Source organism: Mustela lutreola, chromosome 5 (assembly GCF_030435805.1).
Source record: "Mustela lutreola isolate mMusLut2 chromosome 5, mMusLut2.pri, whole genome shotgun sequence".
NCBI lineage: Eukaryota > Metazoa > Chordata > Mammalia > Carnivora > Mustelidae > Mustela > Mustela lutreola.
Genome location: NC_081294.1, coordinates 51,760,090 through 51,781,908, shown reverse-complemented (window position 1 = coordinate 51,781,908; position 21,819 = coordinate 51,760,090). Strand labels below are relative to the sequence as shown.

General features: G+C 37.5%; 2 protein-coding genes across 6 annotated transcripts in view; both read left to right on the top strand.

Moving 5' to 3' along the window:
- The window catches only part of GABRB2 (gamma-aminobutyric acid type A receptor subunit beta2), a 247,981-nt gene that overhangs the window by 171,280 nt on the left and 54,882 nt on the right, over nucleotides 1-21,819 (top strand). The gene's annotated exons all lie outside the window — the stretch shown is intronic.
- On the top strand, nucleotides 14,526-19,468 carry LOC131831864 (GAS2-like protein 3). Its single transcript, XM_059174219.1, has one exon. It carries the CDS (start codon nucleotides 14,654-14,656, stop codon nucleotides 16,721-16,723), a length of 2,070 nt encoding a protein of 689 aa, XP_059030202.1. The 5' UTR covers nucleotides 14,526-14,653; the 3' UTR covers nucleotides 16,724-19,468.

Genomic DNA, 21,819 nt, shown 5'->3' with positions numbered 1-21,819 from the left:
GCCTACAATTTGAAATTTATAAATATTCTCTGTAATGAGGTTAAAAAAACTCAAGAATAGAGAACTTAAGATGCACTACTGATATCGAGAGATTCCTAATCCAATTCTTGAAAGATTAATAAATTAGAAATTGTGTTTATCATTTTCCATACATTTTCCCCCTCATCAATTGACCATATCTTAGAACGGGGTCTGAATTTCTAAGAGGGTACTTCAAACACTATTTTGGTAATCTTTATCAATAACAAAGTGGATAATTACCAATTTGTCCTAGTAACCATGCCCTGATTTTTCTATTAAAAATGGAGCACCATACATTCATCTATGTATGCATACATTCTTTCAATGAAAAATTAACTGATCACTTACCACGTGCTAAGTAGGACAATGATGAATGTTGTTCCTGCTCTTAAGGTACCCAGATGACTGGCATTTGAAGAGAAATTTTTCTTTGGTTAAATTAGATCTCTGCTGATTTTGTTCAGATAATGTCAAACGATTGGTTCTAAATTTATAGTCCTTTGTGCACATTTACTTGAATGAGATTCAAGTATCCAAATGTGGGAGAACAATCACTTGCCTATTTCATAGCTAAGAGCAGTGGAAACATAGAAACCCTTGGATGATGGAGAGATAATAGATATTCTTTGGTCATTGCTTCATCAGCAGCATTCTGCCTTGGAGCTAACTGTGCCAGTCATATTTTTCATTTTAAATGCAGTTTTGAAAGAGATTCCCTTTCTATGACTGTCATTTCCTTTCGAGATGGTTTATTGTATTCTTTAGAATCTAGGTTACTTTTTATAACGTTGAGTCTCTGGGGAATTGGGCAGAACAAAATGCTCCCTGACATAAAAGTGCCAGCTTCACTGGCTTTACAGAATTCATTCTAGATAAGTTGGGAACTTTTAATGCCAACCCAGTGGACACCTGAAGTACCTAGTATCTCCCAGGTACAGGCAAAAAGCCCACCTAAGAATAACCCCAGCTCTAAGCAATGTCTCAAGTTTTGTAATGTGGTCAGATTCCAGAAACAGAAAGAAGAGCTATTCACAAATCCCACTTTGCCACAAGAATAAAAATAAAACAGCATCATTAATCCTCAACATCTTCATTATATTGCTATCTCAGAGGCTCATGTGAGTATTACTTAAACAAGAGAAAAAAGAGAAACCCCAAAGCATAATAAATAAGAAAACACTTTGGAGATAGATAGGCAAAGGATAGAATCCTGGTTCTACCACTTACTAGTTGATTAGAGCAGATATGTTAACCTCTCTGTATCCCTAATTCTTCATCTGTAAAGTTGGGATGATGATAAAATTTTTAATGTGCATAAAATGCCTGATTATTAAAAGTGCCTCTAGCTTATTAAACATGGTGGTAGCAGCAGCAACAGTGAAGTGTTAGATTAATGAGGTCATATTATGTCTATTATGAGTGATTCAGTCACAAAACACTACTATATTAAGAAGTATTTCAGAAAATAAGCCAAACAGGGTATGAAGTAGTCATCACACAAACTGAAATACTTTTAAAAATGCAGGTTCTATTTTCAAGTTATTCAGGATTAGGGGAATTTAATATTAGCCAAAGAGATCAAGTCTTCCTGTAAGAAGCCATTTAATCTGGTCCTTAAATGTTTAATATGTAAGAAAAACACTTGTTGACTCTGACATCCCCCCCCCCCCATTTAAGTAAGGTATATTTTAGAACCAGGCAATGCTGGGGTTATGAACCTTGGCTTCCTAATCCTACATACGGCAATATGTCATTAAATATACTGTTGTCAGTTATCAATGTTATCATCGAAATTCTAATAGAGACATATCTATCCTGCTTGTCACCCTTATACCCTAAGAGAAATCATGTGGCTTCAGAAACTCTATGTGTGTGTGTGTGTGTGTGTGTGTGTGTGTAGCATGTGTCTTAGTTCCTTCAGGTTGCTATAACAGAATACTACAGACTATGTGGCTTGGAAACAACAGACTTCTATTTTTCATGGTTCTGGAGGCTGTAATTCCAAGTTGGAGGCACCCCAGATTCAGTGTCTGATGACAGCCGACCTTATGGTTCATATACAGTTCCTAGTAGTCTTGCTGGGTTCTCATATGGTAGAAGAGGTAAGGGAGCCTCTGTTCTCTTATGAGGGCACTAATGTCAATTATGAGGGCTCTACCTCCATGAACTAATCACCTCCCAAATGTTCCACCCCCAAATACTATCACATTAGGGATTAGCTTTCAACATATGAATTTTGGGAAAACAAATAAACAACCTTGTGTGCTATGAAATATTTTATTTCAAACTTAACTACAATTCTATTTAAAACAATTAAACAAATTTGATGTTTATAAAAATTTATCAGTGTTGTTTTGCAGAGATCCTAAAACTATGCACTGTATTATCAGCACTGCATAACAGCAAAAGACTGGAAAATGACACCGGTGACAGAGTAGCAAATATTTCAAAAATTGTTTTGAATTTTGAATACACGTATTTTTTTTCTAATACATCTAACTCATGAGTCCTTAACAGTCTAGACTACGTATGCTTAGATGTGTTAAAATGAGTTAGGCTTTTTTTCTTTTTCTGATGCAAAAATTAAAAAAAAAAAAGTAACACGTAATGGTGCTCTAGATTTTCATTACTAAAACATCAAAATAAAAAATTGCCACCCCATAGATTTCCCAGGAGGCACAACTGCTTCCATGTAATTCTGTATTCTGGTCAAGGCTTTTTGGATACAAAGAAAAAGTCTACTTACACTAGCTCAGGTAAAGGATCTTTAAATTCATGACCACAGACTTCAGACTCTGATGCTGCCAAATAATAATATGCTGTTCTGGTCCATTCATTCTTCTCCTCTCCTAAATGACTACTCTGTACCTTCCCCCCTCTCTTCTTACTTTACCAACGCCTGCTACCGCATTCTTACTCTCAGCTAATGACTTTGCTTCCTACCTCACTGTGAAAACTGAGTCATTGTAAAAGAACTCAGAATATTCCCACCGCGACACCTATCCACCTACCAGAATCCATGCCCACACATCTGCCTTATCCCTGCAGTTATTATGCTTCCATCTAAATATAATTTCATCTTGCCCACTTGAGAAGATGATTCTAGCAATATATGCTCTCTTCTCCGTATCATTAATCTTTAGTTCTCTACTGATCACTCCCATCAGTATTATAAACATGCTGTTGTTATTTCTTCCAGCTTTAAAAAAACGAATCTTCCTTTTTTCCAACAAACCCTCCTAGCCACCATACCACTTCTTTTTTCCCTTTTGTAGCAAAATTCCTTTAGTAGTGTATTTTCTCATGTCATCGTAAAACCATTCCAGTATGCCTTTCTCTTCCACCGCGTCCCCAAAACTGCATTTGTCATGGTTGACAATGCTCTTCAGATTGCTAACTTCAAATGGGCATTCCTCAACTTCCATCTTGTACAGTTTCCACAGCCTGTTACATCAGGATCATTTGATACTGCTGATTACCCCTTCTCCTTAATACAGTTTCCTCCCTTGATTTCATAAACTGCACTCTCTCAAGGCTTCCTTCTTACTTTTTTTTTTTTTTCTCAATCTACTTTGTGGTTTCCTTCTCTTCATCCTCTATTCTTAATACAAGAGCACATCAAGATTCACTTCTTGGATTACTTTCTAATCTGCATTCACTTCTTTGGGCTGCCTCACAAGGTTGCATTGTTTTACATATCATCAATATGCTGATTGCACCCAAATATTTATCTCTAATCCAGACTTCTTTCCCAAACTTCTTTCCCAGACTTTATATATTCAATGGTATGCCCCAAATGGAACTCCTCTCTTCTCTTCAAAATCTGTAATGTGTGCAGCCCTTCTTATCTCATTTAATGTCAACTTCATCTTTCCATTTTCTCAGGGCAGAAACATAGGGGGTTTAACTGTCAACTTCTTTTTTTTACATCTTACATAAAATCCTATTAGCTGGGACTTCAAAATATTTCTAAAATTCCAGCACTTCCCACCACTTCTTTTGCTTCCACCATGCTGTGAAGTACCATTATCTCTTACGAGGATTACTACAAGAGTCTTCTGACTGGTTTTCCGTCTTCAAACTTTATATAACTCCATATTGATCATTCTCTACATAGAAGCTCGGATAATTCTCTTAATACATATGCCAGATCTTGTCATGTCTTTGCTCAAAGCCCTCACTCAGACTTTGAAACCAAATTCTAATTAATAGCTTACATGATTCCATATTGTAAGACCCCCTTCCCCAGTGCCTCTCTGATCTCATCTCTTATTCGTTCACTTTGCTTACGCTGTTCCAGCGGTATTGGATTTCTTACTGTCCTTCCGGTACACCATGTATCATCCCAGCTTTGGACCTTTGAACCATCTCTTTTTTTCTACCTGAAATGCTCTTCCACTAATGGACCTGTGGCTAAGTCTTTCATCAGTCTTTGCTTATATTCAGCTTTCTGATGAAGCCTGTACTGACCACACTCCTTAAAATTGCAAGCTAACTGGGATATCTGGGTGACTCAGTGGGTTAAAGCCTCTGCCTTCAGCTCAGGTCATGATCCCAGAGTCGTGGGATGGAGCCCCGCATCTGGCTCTCTGCTCAGCAGGGAGCCGGCTTCCTCCTCTCTCTGCCTGCCTCTCTGCCTACTTGTGATCTCTGTCAAATAAATAAATAAAATCTTAAAAAAAATTGCAACCTAAGTGCCCTCCCAAGATTCCACATACTACTCACCTTGCACTACGTTTCTTATTTGTCCATAGTCATCATAAGTCTTATTACTTTCTAATATATTATATAATTTACCTGTTTGTTATGCCCACTATCTATTGTCCATCTCCCCCAACTTGCATGCATTCTCAGTAAGGGCAGCTGGCTTTTTTTTTTTTTCTACCAATGTGCCACAAGTGCTGAGAACCATGCATACACATAGTTGGCATTTAGTAAGTATGTATTGACTAACAATACAACAAGCAACCTCAGAGATATCTCAGAAAAGGTTGTTCAAAGTTATTTAGAAATATCCAGGATTCCAAGGGTAAACTTGAGGCTTTGAGAACTAGAATACCTCTCTGTCCATGTCTCTCTCTGCCTTTCTCTGACTTTCTCAGGAGCCGCATGTACCTTTTCCCATGGTATCTGTGCTTCATTGTTCATTCTCTGCATATTGACTTTCCCTACTTTCTTATAGCAAGTTATGGCTTCTTTGTTCCTCTTCTCCTCTCCCTTTCTGAATCATTACCTTTTCATATTTCACTGGTAAATATATTGATTCAATCTCTCAATATGTGGATTCCATATTCTTAGCAAAGGAATATGCTTAATCCAGCCTAAAGTAGACATCCGTCATGTATAACCAGCCATGGCTGCAACTGAGGGTACCGTCCGGGTTCAGCAGAGGCTGTGGGGAGGAGTAGTTTCAACTGATGTTTGGTGTTGGTGGGCAGAGAACCCTAAACTTATGTACTATAGCTATTCTCTTTTATATGCCATATCTCTACATAAATTGTAAAGATAGATATAAGCCAGATTCAGATTATATAAACTCTCCTAGCTCCCATTACCACTTTAAAACAGTCAGAAAATTTTCTCATGGTTCTTTATTATGACAGATCTGAAAAAAACATGATGTCCATGTGGTCTATTCAGCCATCTATTTGCTTAAATTTAGGTAGGTTTGCAAATTTGAAAAAGTGTAGCAAAGCATCAATCTTCATTTGTCTTCTCCTGATCCTATTTTTTTTTTTTTTTTGGCATGTGCTTGGCTCTAAACACTGGTTTTAAATTTTACTTACTTCATTCTTGCCCCTTGTATTTGTTAAAACCATATATCCACCAGTGAGCCTTGTATTTTGGAAAAACTGAGTTGACAACAGAATAAGGAATGGGAACTAAAGTGGCATGTCAACAAATTAATAACAGAAATCTTTTTTATTTTAAGATTTTATTTATTTGAAAGAGAGAGAGAGATCACCAGTAGGCAGAGAGGCAGGCGGCGGGGGGTGGGGAGCAGACTCCCCACTGAGCAGAGAGCCCAATGCAGTGCTCAATCCCAGGACTCTGGGACCACGACCTGAGCCGAAGACAGATGCTTAACCCACCGAGCCACCCAGCACCCATAACAGAAATCTATTTTTGAGTAACACATTTTATGATATCAATAAGATACTTTATAAAAGTATCATAATTCCATAGAACATGAACCAAGAAGACCCATTCCTTTGTAGTATGAATACTAAATAAGGTTTCAAATGCTCTTGTACATATTAAAAATTGGCAAACCTTCCATGTAAATAGATATCTTCCAATCTGTGTATTTATATGTTTGTTATGATTTGAGTCTAATACTTCTTTTTAAAAGTCAGTTCTTAATCTGTTAGATTTTAAACTATATACCTACTGAAGATCTTCTTGGCTTATTTTGAATATATACAGATGATGAGACCAATGTTATCTGTTATATAGATGTTAATCACCAGAGTTTACTTATTCATTCAAAAACATTTATTTAACACTTATCATGTACCAAACAATATCTCAGATATTTTTTATACCAAAGTGAAGAAAATAGACACATTCCTGCCCTATAAGAATGTGCATCATTCTTATGTACAGAGAGACAGCCAATGGAATGAATAGAGAAACTCATCCCTGAATGATCAAGTATAAGAAAATTAAGACAAAAATATAGAGAACAACTATTTTCGGGAATCAGGGTGATGGTTCAGAATAAGGTAGAGAGGCCAAGCTTCATCTGGAGGTCACTGAAGCTGAAACCTGAATCAGGAATAAGAGACGTTCATGTGAAGATCTACATGAAGAGAGTACAAGGCAAGTGCTAAGACCTCAAGACTGGGAAGATGATTCCTGTGTTTAAAGAGCCAAGCAGGCCAATATAGTATAGCTAAAAGACTAAGGGAAAAATAATAGAAGTTGACTTCAAAGAGGTAGGCAAGACCAGACTCAGATCATGTAAGTGGGTTTCTTGTTTTATTTATAAGGTAAACTGAGAAGTACCTAGAAGCTTTTGAACAGAGTGACAAGGTCAGGTTATTCCTTTAAAGCACACTGCCTACTATATATTGTAGGGGAGTACAACTGAAACCCAGAAAACCAGTTAGGCCGTGATAGCAGTTTTGCAGGCGTGAACTGATGTAGTCATAGTCTATGAGACCAGTACTGGGAAACAGAGAGAATTCAATGAACATATTTGGAAGGTAGAGACCACAGCTAGAGTTTTATTTTGGACATATGGAAATAACAGATTTGCAGATATATATGCTGTAAGCTAGAGGAGAGATTCGTTATCTCATATATAGACTCCAAGATTATAGAGTCCCTAGCTCCTAGGATATTCTACATCTAAGACAATATAAACATATGTATGTCTTAGAACATTCCTGAATTTTTAAGGAATTTTTCAAACTCTATAGAGCAGAGTTTCTCCCAAGCACAGACATGTAGTCTATGCATCAGAATCTGCTGGTACAATTATTAATGTACCTACACAATTAGCCTACACAATTAGACTCTGTAGGTATGGCCCAGGAATGGGCATGAGTAACAGGTCCTGGAGGTGATTTGTTGGCCCACTAAAATTTGAGGATACTACTGAGGGTGAATCACTCTTTAAGTCCTAATGCTGTTATATTAAATGCCAATTAACTATGTTGGTAATATTTGTCCTTTATTTTTCCCCTCATCATAGAAACCATTTGTACTCTAAAACCAATGTTCTATAACAATACTGTGGTTTGGAGAAAACTGCCCCTTGAATTTGAAAATCAATTGAGATTTTCCTCCCGTCAGAAAATTGCCCTTTTTTCTGAAATTGCACAAGCCTTAGGATCAAAGGAAATTAATTTTAGTACTTTGGTTTCTTTTTGTTTTGCTTTATGAAATCTTTGTGGATAGTTTGTTTTAGTGTCATATGCTAACGAATATCGAAGTTCTATATAGAAAAAGTACTAATAAAACAGTTGATTTGGATTGGTAGGATCAGTACAAGGTATCATGTACACTGCCCTTACCTGCTGCCAAATCAAAGGTATGACCTTAGTTATGTTTAGACATTCAGGCATCTTGCCTTAAACAAGCTGGGTTGCAAATATTCAAAGTGCAAATGCTCAAGCTATTCTTCTGCAGGCTGGAAACAAATCGCCCAAACACCTCACCATCTAGAAAATTATGTTTGTTTGGGTGCTTATTGGTTTGAAATCACTGACCTAATTACCATTATGTTAGGAGAGGAACACAGTTCCTGAGTCTGTTAATAAGCAATGGTGGAAGAAAGGGGCTTCCACATTTCCAAAGAAATTGGTTTAAAGCAATTTAGAAAGCAAACTAGTAGCAGAGGTGACCATCAGGTCACTCTACAAGTATGGAAATGTGCTTTCTGATTTTTTATGATGGAAACTCACAGATTCAGATGACAGATTTATTCAGAATGTACTTGTTTGTCTGTCTGTTTGCCAGCACAATGTCATTCTTTCTGGCATTAGTCCTTGAGTTTGAATTATTTCAGATATAGGAGCACACTCTCCAGTTCAGCGCTGTCCTCGGGACTTATATATATTACGCATTTTGTTTGACCCCTGAAGCATTTGAGATTCTTAGCCCTTATTTGACTGCCAAATGTTTTAACCCAGATACTGGTAGGCTGAGACAACCAATAAATCAGCTTCGTTTCTTTGCTGCTCTGTTCAGACCCTACAAGAGAGGGAATATTACTCTATCACATATTAAAGATTGTGCCCATTATTTACTGAAGATAAATATTAAAAGGATTTACCCAATATTATTTATTGCTGGGTTATAAACTACCCTAAAACTTAATAGCTTAAAAGAGTAGATATTTATTTTCTCATAGTTTAGAGGTTCAGAAATCACAAGTCAGTTAGGTAGGTGATTAGCTCAGGGTTCCTCATGAGGTGTGACCAAGCTGTTGGTCAGGGTTTTGGTCCCATCTGAAGGCTCACCCAGGTAAGGACTCATTTTTTAAAACTCAGGAACTCGTCTTGTTCCTCTCAGTGTTCCAGTTAGACTGAGGGTCTCAGTTTCTCAGTCAACTGGAGGACCCCCTCAGTTCCTCACCACATGGGTCTCTCCACAGAGCAGCTTCCAACATAGTGGAACCTGAAGACCAGAAGAAGACAGACAGAGACAGATGGAGTACATTCAAAAGAAGCCCAAGTCTTTTTTTTTTCTTTTTTTAAGATTTTTATTTATTTACTTGACAGAGAGAGAGGCACAGTGAAAGAGGGAACACAAGCAGGGGGATTGGGAGAGGGAGAAGGCTTCCCACTGAGCAGGGAGCCCAATGTGGGGCATGATCCCAGGGCTCTGGGATCATGACCCGAGCCCAAGGCAGATGCTTAATACCTGAGCCACTCAGGTGCCCCAGCCCAAGTCTTTTTAAAACCTAATCTCAAAAGTAACATCTCATCACTTCTGCTATATTCTGTATCACTAAGTCCAGCCCATACTCCAGGAGATGGAAATTAAGCTTCACCATTTGTAGTTAGTAATAGCAAATAATATGTGGACATTTTTATTAAAATCACCACAGCAAGCTAGTTCTCTATTCAGCTTGAAAACAAAACAAACAAACAAACAAACCTATAGAGACATAGGATACTGTACTTAGCTTGGCTGAATTTGGGTCATGTCTTGATAATTATTTAGTTTTAAGCATTTTCCACATGTCCTGTATTTTATCTTTGGTGTCAACATTTAAAAAATTATATTTAAGGAATAATTTTATTCTGAAGCCAGGAATATAATCAATAGTTTAAAAGAGTGCATATTTGCCTCCATATTGCTCAAGGCTTAAGGCATTACTTTAGCTGTTTTTATCATAACTTTATTTTTTAAGATGAAAATGTTTTATTCCATGTTAGAAGCTCCAAATGTTAACTGCTTGGCTTGCACTAATGATGTCAATTTCAGGGTCTTGTTTATATGAATTAATTTGCATAAGCATTTAGAGACCAAACAAAGAGAATTGGCAGTTCATTGCATTCACATATATACAACTTCCACCAAACTGATAGTCCGATAGGGATGGACAATAGCTTCAATTGTATACAAATGCATTAACTTCCTTTTAAAAAAAAAATATGTATTTCACTGCACTGGAGAACCAAATGATTTGCATTTAATTTCAAGAATTTCAGGGATGCCTGAGTGGCTTATTCAGTTAAGTGTCTTCCTTCAGCTCAGGTCACGATCCCTGGGTCCTGAGATCAAGTCCTGCATTGGGCTTCTTGCTCAGCAGGGAGTCTGCTTTTCCCTCTCCCTCTGCAGCTCCCCCTGCTCATGCTCTCTCTCTCTGTCTCTGAAAAATCAATAAATACAATCTTAAAAATATAATTTCATACACACACATTTAGTCTAAGGAATAAAAATTATTTTTCAAAGTCCCTTTTTATTTCTACTATAAAAAAACAAAATTACTAGTTTTTGGTAGTCCTTAGTAATTTAAATTATGAATTATTTGGAGTTTTCCTTAAATTTAACCAAATTTCAGATAAGATATCCTCTAAATAGTGACTTGAATTGTGATCTACAAGGGCGCTGGGGGGTTGCTGAGACCTTTTCAGAGTGCCCTCAAGGTTAAAGCTCCTTTCATAAAAATACTAAGCCTTTATTTGCTTTTTTCACTTTCATTATTTCAAAATGTACAGTCATGTTTTCCAAAGGCTCCATGAAACAAATTATCACAACCACTGAATGCAGAAACAAATATGAGAATCCAGCTGTCTTTTGTTAAGCCAGCCATTAAAGAAATTTACAAATATACAAAACAATACCAGTCTTTGTGTGTGGGTGTTTTGTAAAATATAACGACTATTCATAAAAATGTCATTTATGTTAGCCTGTAAATAGGATCATTATTATTTTAAATGAATGAATAAATATTTTTAAATATCTGTTTTAATTTCTAACATAGTATACATCAGTAGGTATAATCCACCTAAACAAAAGCTTTTGGGAGCTCCCAATAATTTTTTTAATATAAAGAGCTTCTAAGTCCAAAAATTTGACGATTGTTATTTAGAAAAATTTTATTTTTTAAGTATAGAAACTGAGTTCTATGATTTGCCCCAAATCCTACAGCCTGTATGTAGCCTCACTGGGATAGGAATCTAGGTAAGTCTCCTGATTTGGGTTATGCCATATGGCTGAGCCCATAGTACTTATGAATCCAGTTAGAGATTCTCTGAAGGTGAAGAAAGATGTTTGTTTTTGTTTTCTACAGAACCTAGTGTCCTCTATTAGCTTTAACTAATTTACAATCTACCCCCAAAGCTAGTGGATTCAAACAACTATTTATTATTGCTTACGAAGCTGCAGGTGAGCTGAGAGGCTCTGAGCCAGGCTCACACATGCATGTGTGGTTCTCACGCAGATGGGCTTGGAGCTGGCTGACAGCTGTGATGGGGGTGAGTGGCCACATGTCCCTCCTCCTCCGCAGGCTGTGCAAGGCCTTGCACAGAGTGGCAGTGGGATTCCAAAAGGGAGGGAGGGGGAGCTACCAAACCTTCACTAGCCCCAGCTTAGAACTGGTTCCATGTTTACTTCTTTGATTAAAACAAGTGTCAAGGGCAGCTGAGATTCAGGGTATAGAGAAATACTCTTATCTTTTCTTGGGAGTAGCCGCAGAGTCACATTGCAAAAAGGTATTGATACAGTGAGGGAGATGATTACAGACATATTTTTGTGATATTAAGGAATGATTTGAAAATAGGGCTTTGAATAGCAGTAAGTAGTTATGGAGGGATTGGACCCTGATGTTGAAGGGGATTTAGTTTAACTCCCATTTCTGACATTTGAGAAAGTCACGTAACCTCTTTAAATTGTAGTTCCTTCATCTGTAAACTGGGGATAACAGTTTTCACCTCAAAAGGATTAAATGAGATCATGCTTGTGAAGTACATTTTAGCAACTTTAAAACTCCCTTGCATTAAATCACCTCTTGAATTCGTTCTGACTCCCCTAAACAAAATAGCAATGCCATATTTAACTATGCATATATGTTTTCAAGAGCAGCTGGCATGCATGAGCCCCCAAGGCCTCCTGCTGTTCACATAAGCCCTTCACCAAACATAATTCGGGCCCATCTTGGCAAATGTACTAATAATCTGCTATATACCGCCTTTCCACTCCAAGTCATGGGTACCAATTTGAAAAATGTATGCTCACTGTTTAAATTGAGTATACTAATTGAGTATAGTGTATGGATTCCTTACCAGATAATTTAAATTTATTTAGTGCTACTTCAGGTTATTATGCAAGCACAGAAGAAGGGGGCTCACATCTGGAGTTTAAAAATAGAATGAAGAGGCACCTGGGTGGCCCAGTCCATTAAGTGTCTGCCTTCTGCTTGAGTCATGATCTGTGGAGCCCCACCTCACTGGGATCCCTGCTCAGCTACTCAGTGGGAAGCTTGCTTCTCTCTCTCCAGTTCCCCCTACCCCCCGGCCCCTCCCCCGCCTCATGCTCTTTCTCTCTCTCTCAAATTAGTAGATAAAATCTTAAAAAAGTAAAAGCAGTATGAATTTTTTTTTTTTTTCTTATTTGTCAAGACACATGTTAACAGTCTGTTTCAAAGACCAGCCAGTCATTCAGACTTAAAATTCCTCTGCAAGAACATCTGATCTGATATCCTTCGGTGTGTGATTCCCCAGCTGAGGCCTGTCACAGCGAAGGTGTGTGAGAGAATGGGGTAAGACGGAGAGGCTCCGACCACTTTCAGCAACAGCAGGCTAGGCCTTCACATTCTCTGTCACCCCTTATGAGAAAGCAGATGGGTTGGTGTAACACTTGATAGCTTTTTATTACACAGCTGTGTGTATCTCCTAGGCCATGCAATTGGCCTTGTTAATTTAAATATCTTCCATTTTCACTCTTGAGCTAACAAACTCTTCCATTTGACTAAATCCCCTTTTCACCAGGGAGCACTATTTTATTTGCACTGTAGGTATTGACTGCCTCTGGAGACTACCATGGCAGTTTGATTTTCAAAATCTGTCAGCCCAGAGAAAGTCATTACCAGAGGCCCATGGCCATTCCAAGGAACTCTTGTTCACCTCAGAATGATAATATATATTAAAAGTCAGCAACACCAGGAAGCTTCTTTTGACACCATGGCCTTTTCTTCAACTTAGCAGCTGCCTCTTATGGACTAGTACCAATGGCACTGCCTTTCTTTTAGTGACTCTAAGGCTGGTGCCTAGGAATTCCACAAATCTCTAATGATGCTCACGTTTGCAGTCCGACTACCTTGCAGTTCAGCAAGTAGCATCTGCTCATCCCAACATTCTCAGAAGTGGGATCTGGTGAACCACAGCCAGAGGGTTAGTATGTGGACAATTCAATGCAGCAATCTTGTGTGAGTGCCTCCCTCAGTTTAAGACCCTTATTAAGAGGACACAGGCTACAGAGAACTTGGTTCCTCACCCTCCAGGGTAGTCTGGTGGCTGGGACCAACACATCTACAAACCTTCTCAGGCAAACTGGCTGTGACAACTCTATGAGTAGAAATTCAAGCAGCGCGCTGTGAAAACTTGAGGAAGGAAAGACAAGATGATCTTGGGAGAGGTGGAAGTTGATATGGACCCTGAAATTGTACAGAAATTTGATATGAGTGGGGAAAATATTTCAGTTCACTGAAATCACTTGGACCAAGGCTTGGAGACCAAAGGACTACAAAAGAGTATGGGTGGAGCTTTGAAAGAGCAAGAAGTATAACAGAAGATGAGGCTTTGAGGTGGCTAGAAGCCCTGTGATAGAGTCTTGAATGCCTGAATGAAGAATTAGCTTTTAAATCTGGACTTGTTGAGAAGGCCATAAAGACATTTTCCCACATTTTTGTTTTCTGTCTTGTTATGTGTTTTTAAGGCATGGAAATGACACATTAACCTGTTTGTGAGTGAGGTATAAGAGCAGCGTATGTAGCACAGACTAGAAGAAGGGGGAATCCTGAAGGCTGTTAACGAGTCTATTGATGGATATGAACAGAAGTCAGATCTGATGCCAGAGTGGACTATTCTTCACCCTAAATATTCAAATAAAACTGATGTGACTAATAGACTCTTAATCTCACAAAACAAACTGAGGGTTGCCGGGGGAGGAGGGTAGGAAGAGGGTGGTGGGGTTATAGACCTTGGGGAAGGTATGTGCTATGGTGAGTGCTATGAAATGTGTAAACCTGGCGATTCAGACCTGTGCCCCTGGGGCTAATAATACATTATATGTTAATAAAAAATTAAAAAATTTAAAAAATAAAAAATAAAAGGTTTAGGAGTTAAAAAAAAAAAAAACTGATGTGAATACAGATGTGCAGAAACCATTTAGACCTGGCTCCATCTCTCAGTTGTGGGCTACTGGTGATTGTACACTGTAGATTATTGAAGAAAATTAGACTGCTAGAGAGAGACAACATCAGAAACATCTGCTCTTCTCTCTTACAAGAGAGACAGAGCTGGGAAAAAATATTTTTATCTCCCAGGCGGAGGCGGAGGCGGCGGCGGTTGGTCAGGAGCGTGCCGGCTTCGCACAGATTGAACCGAGATGTCACCCCGCAGGGAGAAGTGACCATCCCGCGCCTGGGCGCAAAAGCAGTTTCATTTCAATATAGATGATCATGCAACCTGCAACTCAAGTATGGTTTGGAGAAGACCTGCCTCTAAGTCCACGGAGTCCTCTGACCCCCAGACATGGGCCAGGTTTGGCTGATGTTTGTCAGTATGATGAGTGGATAGCTGTGAGGCATGAAGCCACCCTGTTGCCCATGCAAGAAGATCTGTCGATCTGGCTATCTGGTTTATTAGGTATTGAAGTTAAGGCAGAAAGATTATTGGAAGAACTTGATAATGGAGTACTACTATGCCAACTGATTGATGTTCTTCAAAGCATGGTGAAAACTTTTGAGTCTGGAGAACCCAGGAATTTTCCAATGGGAAAAGTGCCTTGTAAGAAAGATGCTGCCTCAGGTTCATTCTTTGCTAGAGATAATACTGCGAACTTCCTTTACTGGTGCAGGCACATTGGGGTTGATGAGACTTACCTCTTTGAATCCGAAGGTCTAGTTTTGCACAAAGATCCAAGACAGGTGTATCTTTGTCTTCTTGAAATTGGTCGAATTGTGTCGAGATATGGGGTTGAGCCACCAGTATTAGTAAAACTTGAGAAAGAAATCGAACTAGAAGAAACCTTACTTAATACTTCTGGGCCCGAAGATTCCATTAGCATTCCGAAATCGTGCTGTCAGCATGAGGAGCTACATGAGGCTGTTAAACATATTGCTGAAGACCCCCCCTGCAGTTGTTCCCATCGATTCTCTATTGAGTACTTATCTGAAGGACGGTACCGACTTGGGGATAAAATACTCTTTATAAGAATGCTTCATGGAAAACATGTCATGGTCCGTGTTGGTGGAGGCTGGGATACTCTTCAAGGATTTTTGCTTAAATATGATCCCTGTCGAATATTACAATTTGCTACACTAGAACAAAAAATTCTAGCCTTTCAAAAAGGAGTTTCCAATGAAAATGTACCTGATTCGTCTGCCAGGACACCTCAGCCTCCTGAAATGAATCCTTTGTCAGCTGTTAACATGTTTCAGAAACAAAAATCAAAACCTGGCATGCCAGTTGGTATTCCAAGAAGCAAAGAAAAGCAGGTACGTCCACTGGATGGGTTGCTGCCAGCATCTTCCCTGAAAGGAGGGAATCTGGGCTCTGTGTCAGTCCGTTCCAAATTGCCAGATTCTCCAGCATCATCTTCTCATCTTAAGCTCAAATCTTCAAAAGGCATCACAAAGAAACCACAGGCCCCTTCAATCAAAGCAGTAGGTAAAAGCACTTCTTCACCAGCTTCATCCAGAACCACACCTTGTGAATCTCAGTCATTGAGAAAACTTATCTCATCACACGATACTTCTCAGGCCAATCTTGTTATGGCCCAGAAGCCCAGAGATGTGCCTGAGTCTGCACTTGTGCCAAATAAGTCTTCTGGAAAAACTGAACCAAAGCATTTGAAACACACTCTGAAATCTTCCAGGGATAATGCAGAGTCTCCTTCAGCGGCACATTCAGATTCATCGTCAAAGCATCCAAAGCCACCTATGGCAAATATACATGTAAGGCCTAAACCTTCCCCCTCTCTCCATTCCCCTGCAAAAATAACAAAATCCAGTTCCAAAACTATACCCACAAGTCTAGGAACACCGTCTCAGCCCTCTGATAGAGCCCCACAAGCTGGGGCAATGCCAGCACACAAGCTTAAGTCAGCCTTAAATTTAAACCAGCCACTGTCTGTATCCTCAGTTGTACCTACAAAAACTGCACAGGAATCAAAAGATAAGAATATGGTTTCAGTTGCCAAAAAGCAGCCTCAGAATAAAAATCCATCCCAGAAGATAGGACCCAGCTCCTTGAAGTCCCCTGGCCGTACCCCACTGTCTCTCATGAGTCTTCCCCAGTCCTCTGTCAAGACACAACCTGTATCAAAGTCAGCACAGATGGCCACTAAGAGCCAGTATTCAGCAAAAGGGCCTCCAAAAAGTGGCAAAGCCCCAGCTGCAACCAGGAAACCACCCTCATCTGGTAAGGAAGCAGTTAGTGGAGATAAAAAACCTACCACAAAGAAAAAGGAAGACGATGACCATTATTTTGTTATGACTGGAAGTAAGAAACCTAGAAAATAAGTACAAATGCATCCTTTAAGAAAACAGGAAAAGAAGAGAGTGAAATATGTTAGCATCACATCTTAAAAGTTTTCTCCTGTGGGTGTTTGTCCAAATAGGTTCAGATATTAGGCACAGGAAGGTGAGGGTTGGAGGTTGGGGATGGGTAGAGTGTGCATCAGAATTCACATTTCTGAATTCGCCAGAGGTACCCTTTTGAGGCAGACAGTTGTAAAATCATCAAAATGTTCTTATTAATAATAGATATTGATATGATTTTTAATACATAGCATCTTTGTTAATGTCTGCCCTTTAAGGGAAATGTAGAGCTAAATAACACTACTAGAGTTATAACTATAGTTGTTGAATTTTTGAATATGTATTAAATATGGAGGTTTTATACTGGCTAATAGCAACAGTGGTGCTCTTAATCTTAATATTAGTTATTGCATTTTGATAAAATAGCAACGGTTTGGCACTTGTCTTACAAAAGGCACCTAATTTAATTTTTTGATCAGGATTACCTGATTGAACAATACTAAGTACCAATGGCTGCTGCTGATTAGCTTGACATTACTCTAGGGTTGGTAGAATTCTATTACTTAACATTTTAAGCTTTCCAAATCAGAAGGAATGGTTTTTAACTGGCTTATATTAAAGTTGTTAATATTTTATTATATTTTTGGTAAAAAAAAAAAACCATTAGATATTGACATATAAACTGAAATTGGTAAAAAAACAAAAAGAAACCCAAGACTTTTATATGTTATTTATAAGAATCTACACCTTATATTTTAGATGAATGCTGTGCAATGTGAAAGGGGAAACTGAGTTAGTAACTTTTCGCATATTAAAAATATTTTTACTATAGTTTCCTCTGAGTACAGATATGAATTTTTACATTAAAATAATGTTTTATATATCAGAATTATGTGTTAACAATCCTAAAATTAAGGTGTTACTAAAGCATCTTATGGTGATGCTATATAAAAATTCTATCATGTGATTATTATTTTTCTTTAGAGAGCACAATGCCAGTTTTAATTAGACCCTTCCAATTATATTAATTTTCTTTCATAAAATCATGCTGCTTTCAGTTTTTCAATGGCAAGTGGACAGTATAAATGCAGTGTTTTCTGCTCTGTAGGTAGACTCTCCAAGGAACATATCCACATCATGTAATGACTGCATAGGTTCCACTGCTCTAAGATATTTGTAAATAATTTGTTTTTTAAGGGATTATGGCTATTTAAAAAAATCATTAATGTACTTTCAGAAGTTTTGGGGTGTGTTTAATGACTTTATAGTATTATCAGTTATCATAGGTTATTATATTCAATATTGAGGTTTGTGTTTCCCTATTAAGCTAAAATGTGTTTTCTAAAGAAAAACAATGGTTTACACAAATGTGCAATTATAAGATAATCATCTTAAGCTCACTAACATTCTGTAGATTATAAAGCAAGAAAACTTTGTATAAAACGAAGTGATCTTTTGTCTGAGGAATACAGTTAAAATCAGAGATATAGGCAAGCTAGTTTTTGGAATAATTGATACTTCTCTTCTTAAAAGAGACAGTCACCAAATACTTGGTTGAGTTCTGTTGCTCTGGGCATTGAGAGAATATTTACATTTTTGGAAAGTGAAATCAGTGTTCAAGAAGTGCTAGAAGCTTTACATTTTTAGTAATCAGAAATGTTTAATGCATCTTTCAAAGAGAAAAAATTTAATGTTCAAGAAGTTTATTCCCTCATAAGATCAAATAATATTTTGGTATTGGTAACTTCTAGAACTTAAAAAATAATGCTATTCCAACCAACCTATGAAATAAAGTAGATTTTACAGTATTAAACAGTAACTTTTGTATTGAGAATAATCAGGAATAAAAGTATCCCATAGGCATCTGGCATAAATTCCAAGAATTTTTTTTTAGAAAATTGGAAGTTAATTTATAAATGACCCTATTTTTCATCAGTAGGGAATTTCTCCAATTATATTGATGTTGCATGATCCCTTTCAAGATACCTTTGAAGCTTATCCTTCCAAGATAAAGATTTTTAAAAATAAACAACAGTTGAAAAATACTTTCTTCAAATATATTTTGAAGTGCTCTTAAAGACCTTCAAATATATTGTTTTTGATCATTTTCACAATTATTAAAATACAGTGTTGAAGTTGGAAAGAAGTTTTCACTTCTTCTAACTAAGAGTGCAAGATTTTATAAGATTTTTCATGCTTCATATTTAACAAAATGAATTAAGCTTAAATTACTAAAGCAGCTGGTGGAAGAAATAACATGTATTTTCAAAAAACAATGGAACGAGTTTTTATTTTGCTTTGCCAAAATTTGTGAACATGACTGGTATATCAATTTGATCTTAGGAGGAAAATGAAATGCTGATTATTTTTAGATTGTTTGGGTTTACAGTGGGCATTTATGTCTTACGTCTTCAAAATATCTTGATGCATTATGTGACCTCTAACTTTCCATGTCACACAGAGTTTACAATTCCTAGTGGACAAGGGAAATTTTTTGAGAAACAGTTACTGTTCCTTCTGCGATCTTTTAATCCTTATCTGATTTAAAAATCTCTTACTTCCTTTAAGGCCTTCAATAACAGGTTGTTTTGATACATTTGTACATCCAGGTTCACATACTGACTCTATTGATATTCAAATGTGTATATATTCTTTTCTTGTGCAGCAGTGTTTGTATCAGATTTTAACTTTTGTTTTCTCAAGTATTAAAACTTAAACATAAAAAAATATATATATATTTTTATCTTGGAGCTAATAAAACCTTGGTTCAGAAGAAACATTGTTTGTCTCTTGGTCACACTAGATACCAGACATCCCTTGCCAGACTCCCATGGCAAGGTAAATGCTGTCCTCTCGGCAGCATTCTCCTAATCACTTGCTCTGCTGAGGTGATCCATGTGGCAAACGCCATCTGCCTTGCCTGGAAGTTTATTAGAACCACAGAATCCCAGGTTCCACCTACTTAAGCCTAGTTCACATTGCATTTTATTTTTCTTTTTTCTGTTTTCTCCAACTTTTGTGTTATTATTATCATGAACATATAATGCAGTATTTGTTTCAGGGGTACAAGTCTGTGATGCATCAGTCTTACACAATACATAGCGCTCACTACAGCACAGACACTCCCCGGTGTCCACCCCCAGCCGCCCAAATCCTCAAATCCACATTCACTCCAGCCACCTTCAGTTTGTCTCCTGAGATTAAGAGTCTCTAACGTTTTGACTCCCTCTCTGGTTTTGTCTTGTTTCGTTTTTTTCCTCTCTTCCCCTATGATCCTCTGCCTTGTTTCTGTTTCTCAAATTCCATGTATCAGTGAGATCATATGGTAATTGTCTTTTCTCTGAGTGACTGACTTTGGTTAGCACAATACCCTATAGTTCCATCCACATCATTGCAAATGGCAGATTTCATTTTTTGATGAATAATATTCCTTTTTTGGAATGAATAATAATTCACTTTCTGATGCATAATATTCCCATACATACATATATATATATATATATATATATATATCCATTCATGTGTGGATGGACAGTGTTGGTCGTATAGTGATGAGCAAAGCTGCCTTCCATGTATTTATGGACATCTGTCAATGGGGTCTTTCCATAGTTGGGCTATAGTGGACATTGCTGCTATAAACATTGGGGTGCAGTTGCCCCTTTGGATTACTACATTTGTATTGCATTTTAATAAGATTTCCATAATTTCTGTGCATGTTACATCTGAGAAGTACTGGTCTGTCTTCTTAGCCAATAGTTCTTTGCCTCTTCTATGTTATTTCAGGACTTAGGGTTCATGCATATGGGAGAAACAGGGTTGAATAAAGGGGAATAATCCTGGTAACCAAAATCCAGTCTAGTTTATATGGTTCTAGACAGAACCATGTAGAGAGTTTAAGGCAGTATCTGTCACATAAGGGCTCTGAAATGGTAGTTGCTATTATTGTTGTAGCTATTTTTATTATTATAATATAATTATAATTATTATTTATTATTAATGGTTTCTCTTACCTGGAGCATCAGCTTAATTGCTCGAGCTCTACAAACATAAGGAAGCTTAAGAAACACGTCATGGAGTTACACTTAACAGGAACAGCAACCAGAGCTCTCTGCTTTCATACAAAGACCACAATTACTGAGTTTTGCAATGAAATCCAAAAAGAGAAATTATCTTTAGAACACAGAATCTAACATTTTACTTGATTATGATCAATTTCAATCCTCTTACAAGAGATTTGAATTTGAAAATGCTAATAGCATAAAAAAAAAAAATAGGTTATCTTTGATGTAGGAGTTGAATGCCAGACCATGACTTAATGGTGTTTCTTACCAAGATGCCACTTGGTAATCAAGTCCGACCTACCCTAGGCCAATTATTTTGAGCTTCAAGGCTGAGAAATGATTTGATAGCAGGACATTTGTGTCTAGCAGTCCATCTAAAGAGGAGAATAAAGAATAAGATGCAATTAAGGAGTCAGAGCAATCACTCAGAGTGTCTTTGGAATCCTTTCTTTGCTGAATTTAAAGTTATAGCTGACAAGTGAGTTTCTCTCTCTCCCTTTTGAAAAATCCTCACAACTAATTGGCATCGATTGTACTCAGTCTTGCTCCTTTGCACAACATACAGGACTCTGTATAGAGGGACATCCATTCTGACTGTGGACTGATAGACTTCTAATTGTGGTCATTGCATTAGTCACGAGACAAAGCTTGCTTTTTTGTTGCACATTTGGTCATGCTACTTCCCTGAAGTGTTTGTTTGCCTTAAAAGTCAGTTTGATCTCTGTTGTTATTGCAAATGTTTTTCTTCTCTTCTGGAAATTTTTGGAGGGAAAAAAATTTTATTTTAATCCACTAAAGAATAAGATATGGTTCCAAGGGACTATGTTCTCAGGTACTTACTTAGGAACATAACTAGAGCACCCTAAAACGTGTGAATAGCTCTAGCATTTTAGAGAGTCATTACACTGTGGGAATATTCTTTATATTCTGAAAAAACAATGTGTCTGGCCGAATTGCCAAGGGTAAGTAATATTAAGCAAATTCTTTATTGAGGGATATTCTGACGTGTACTGTGCT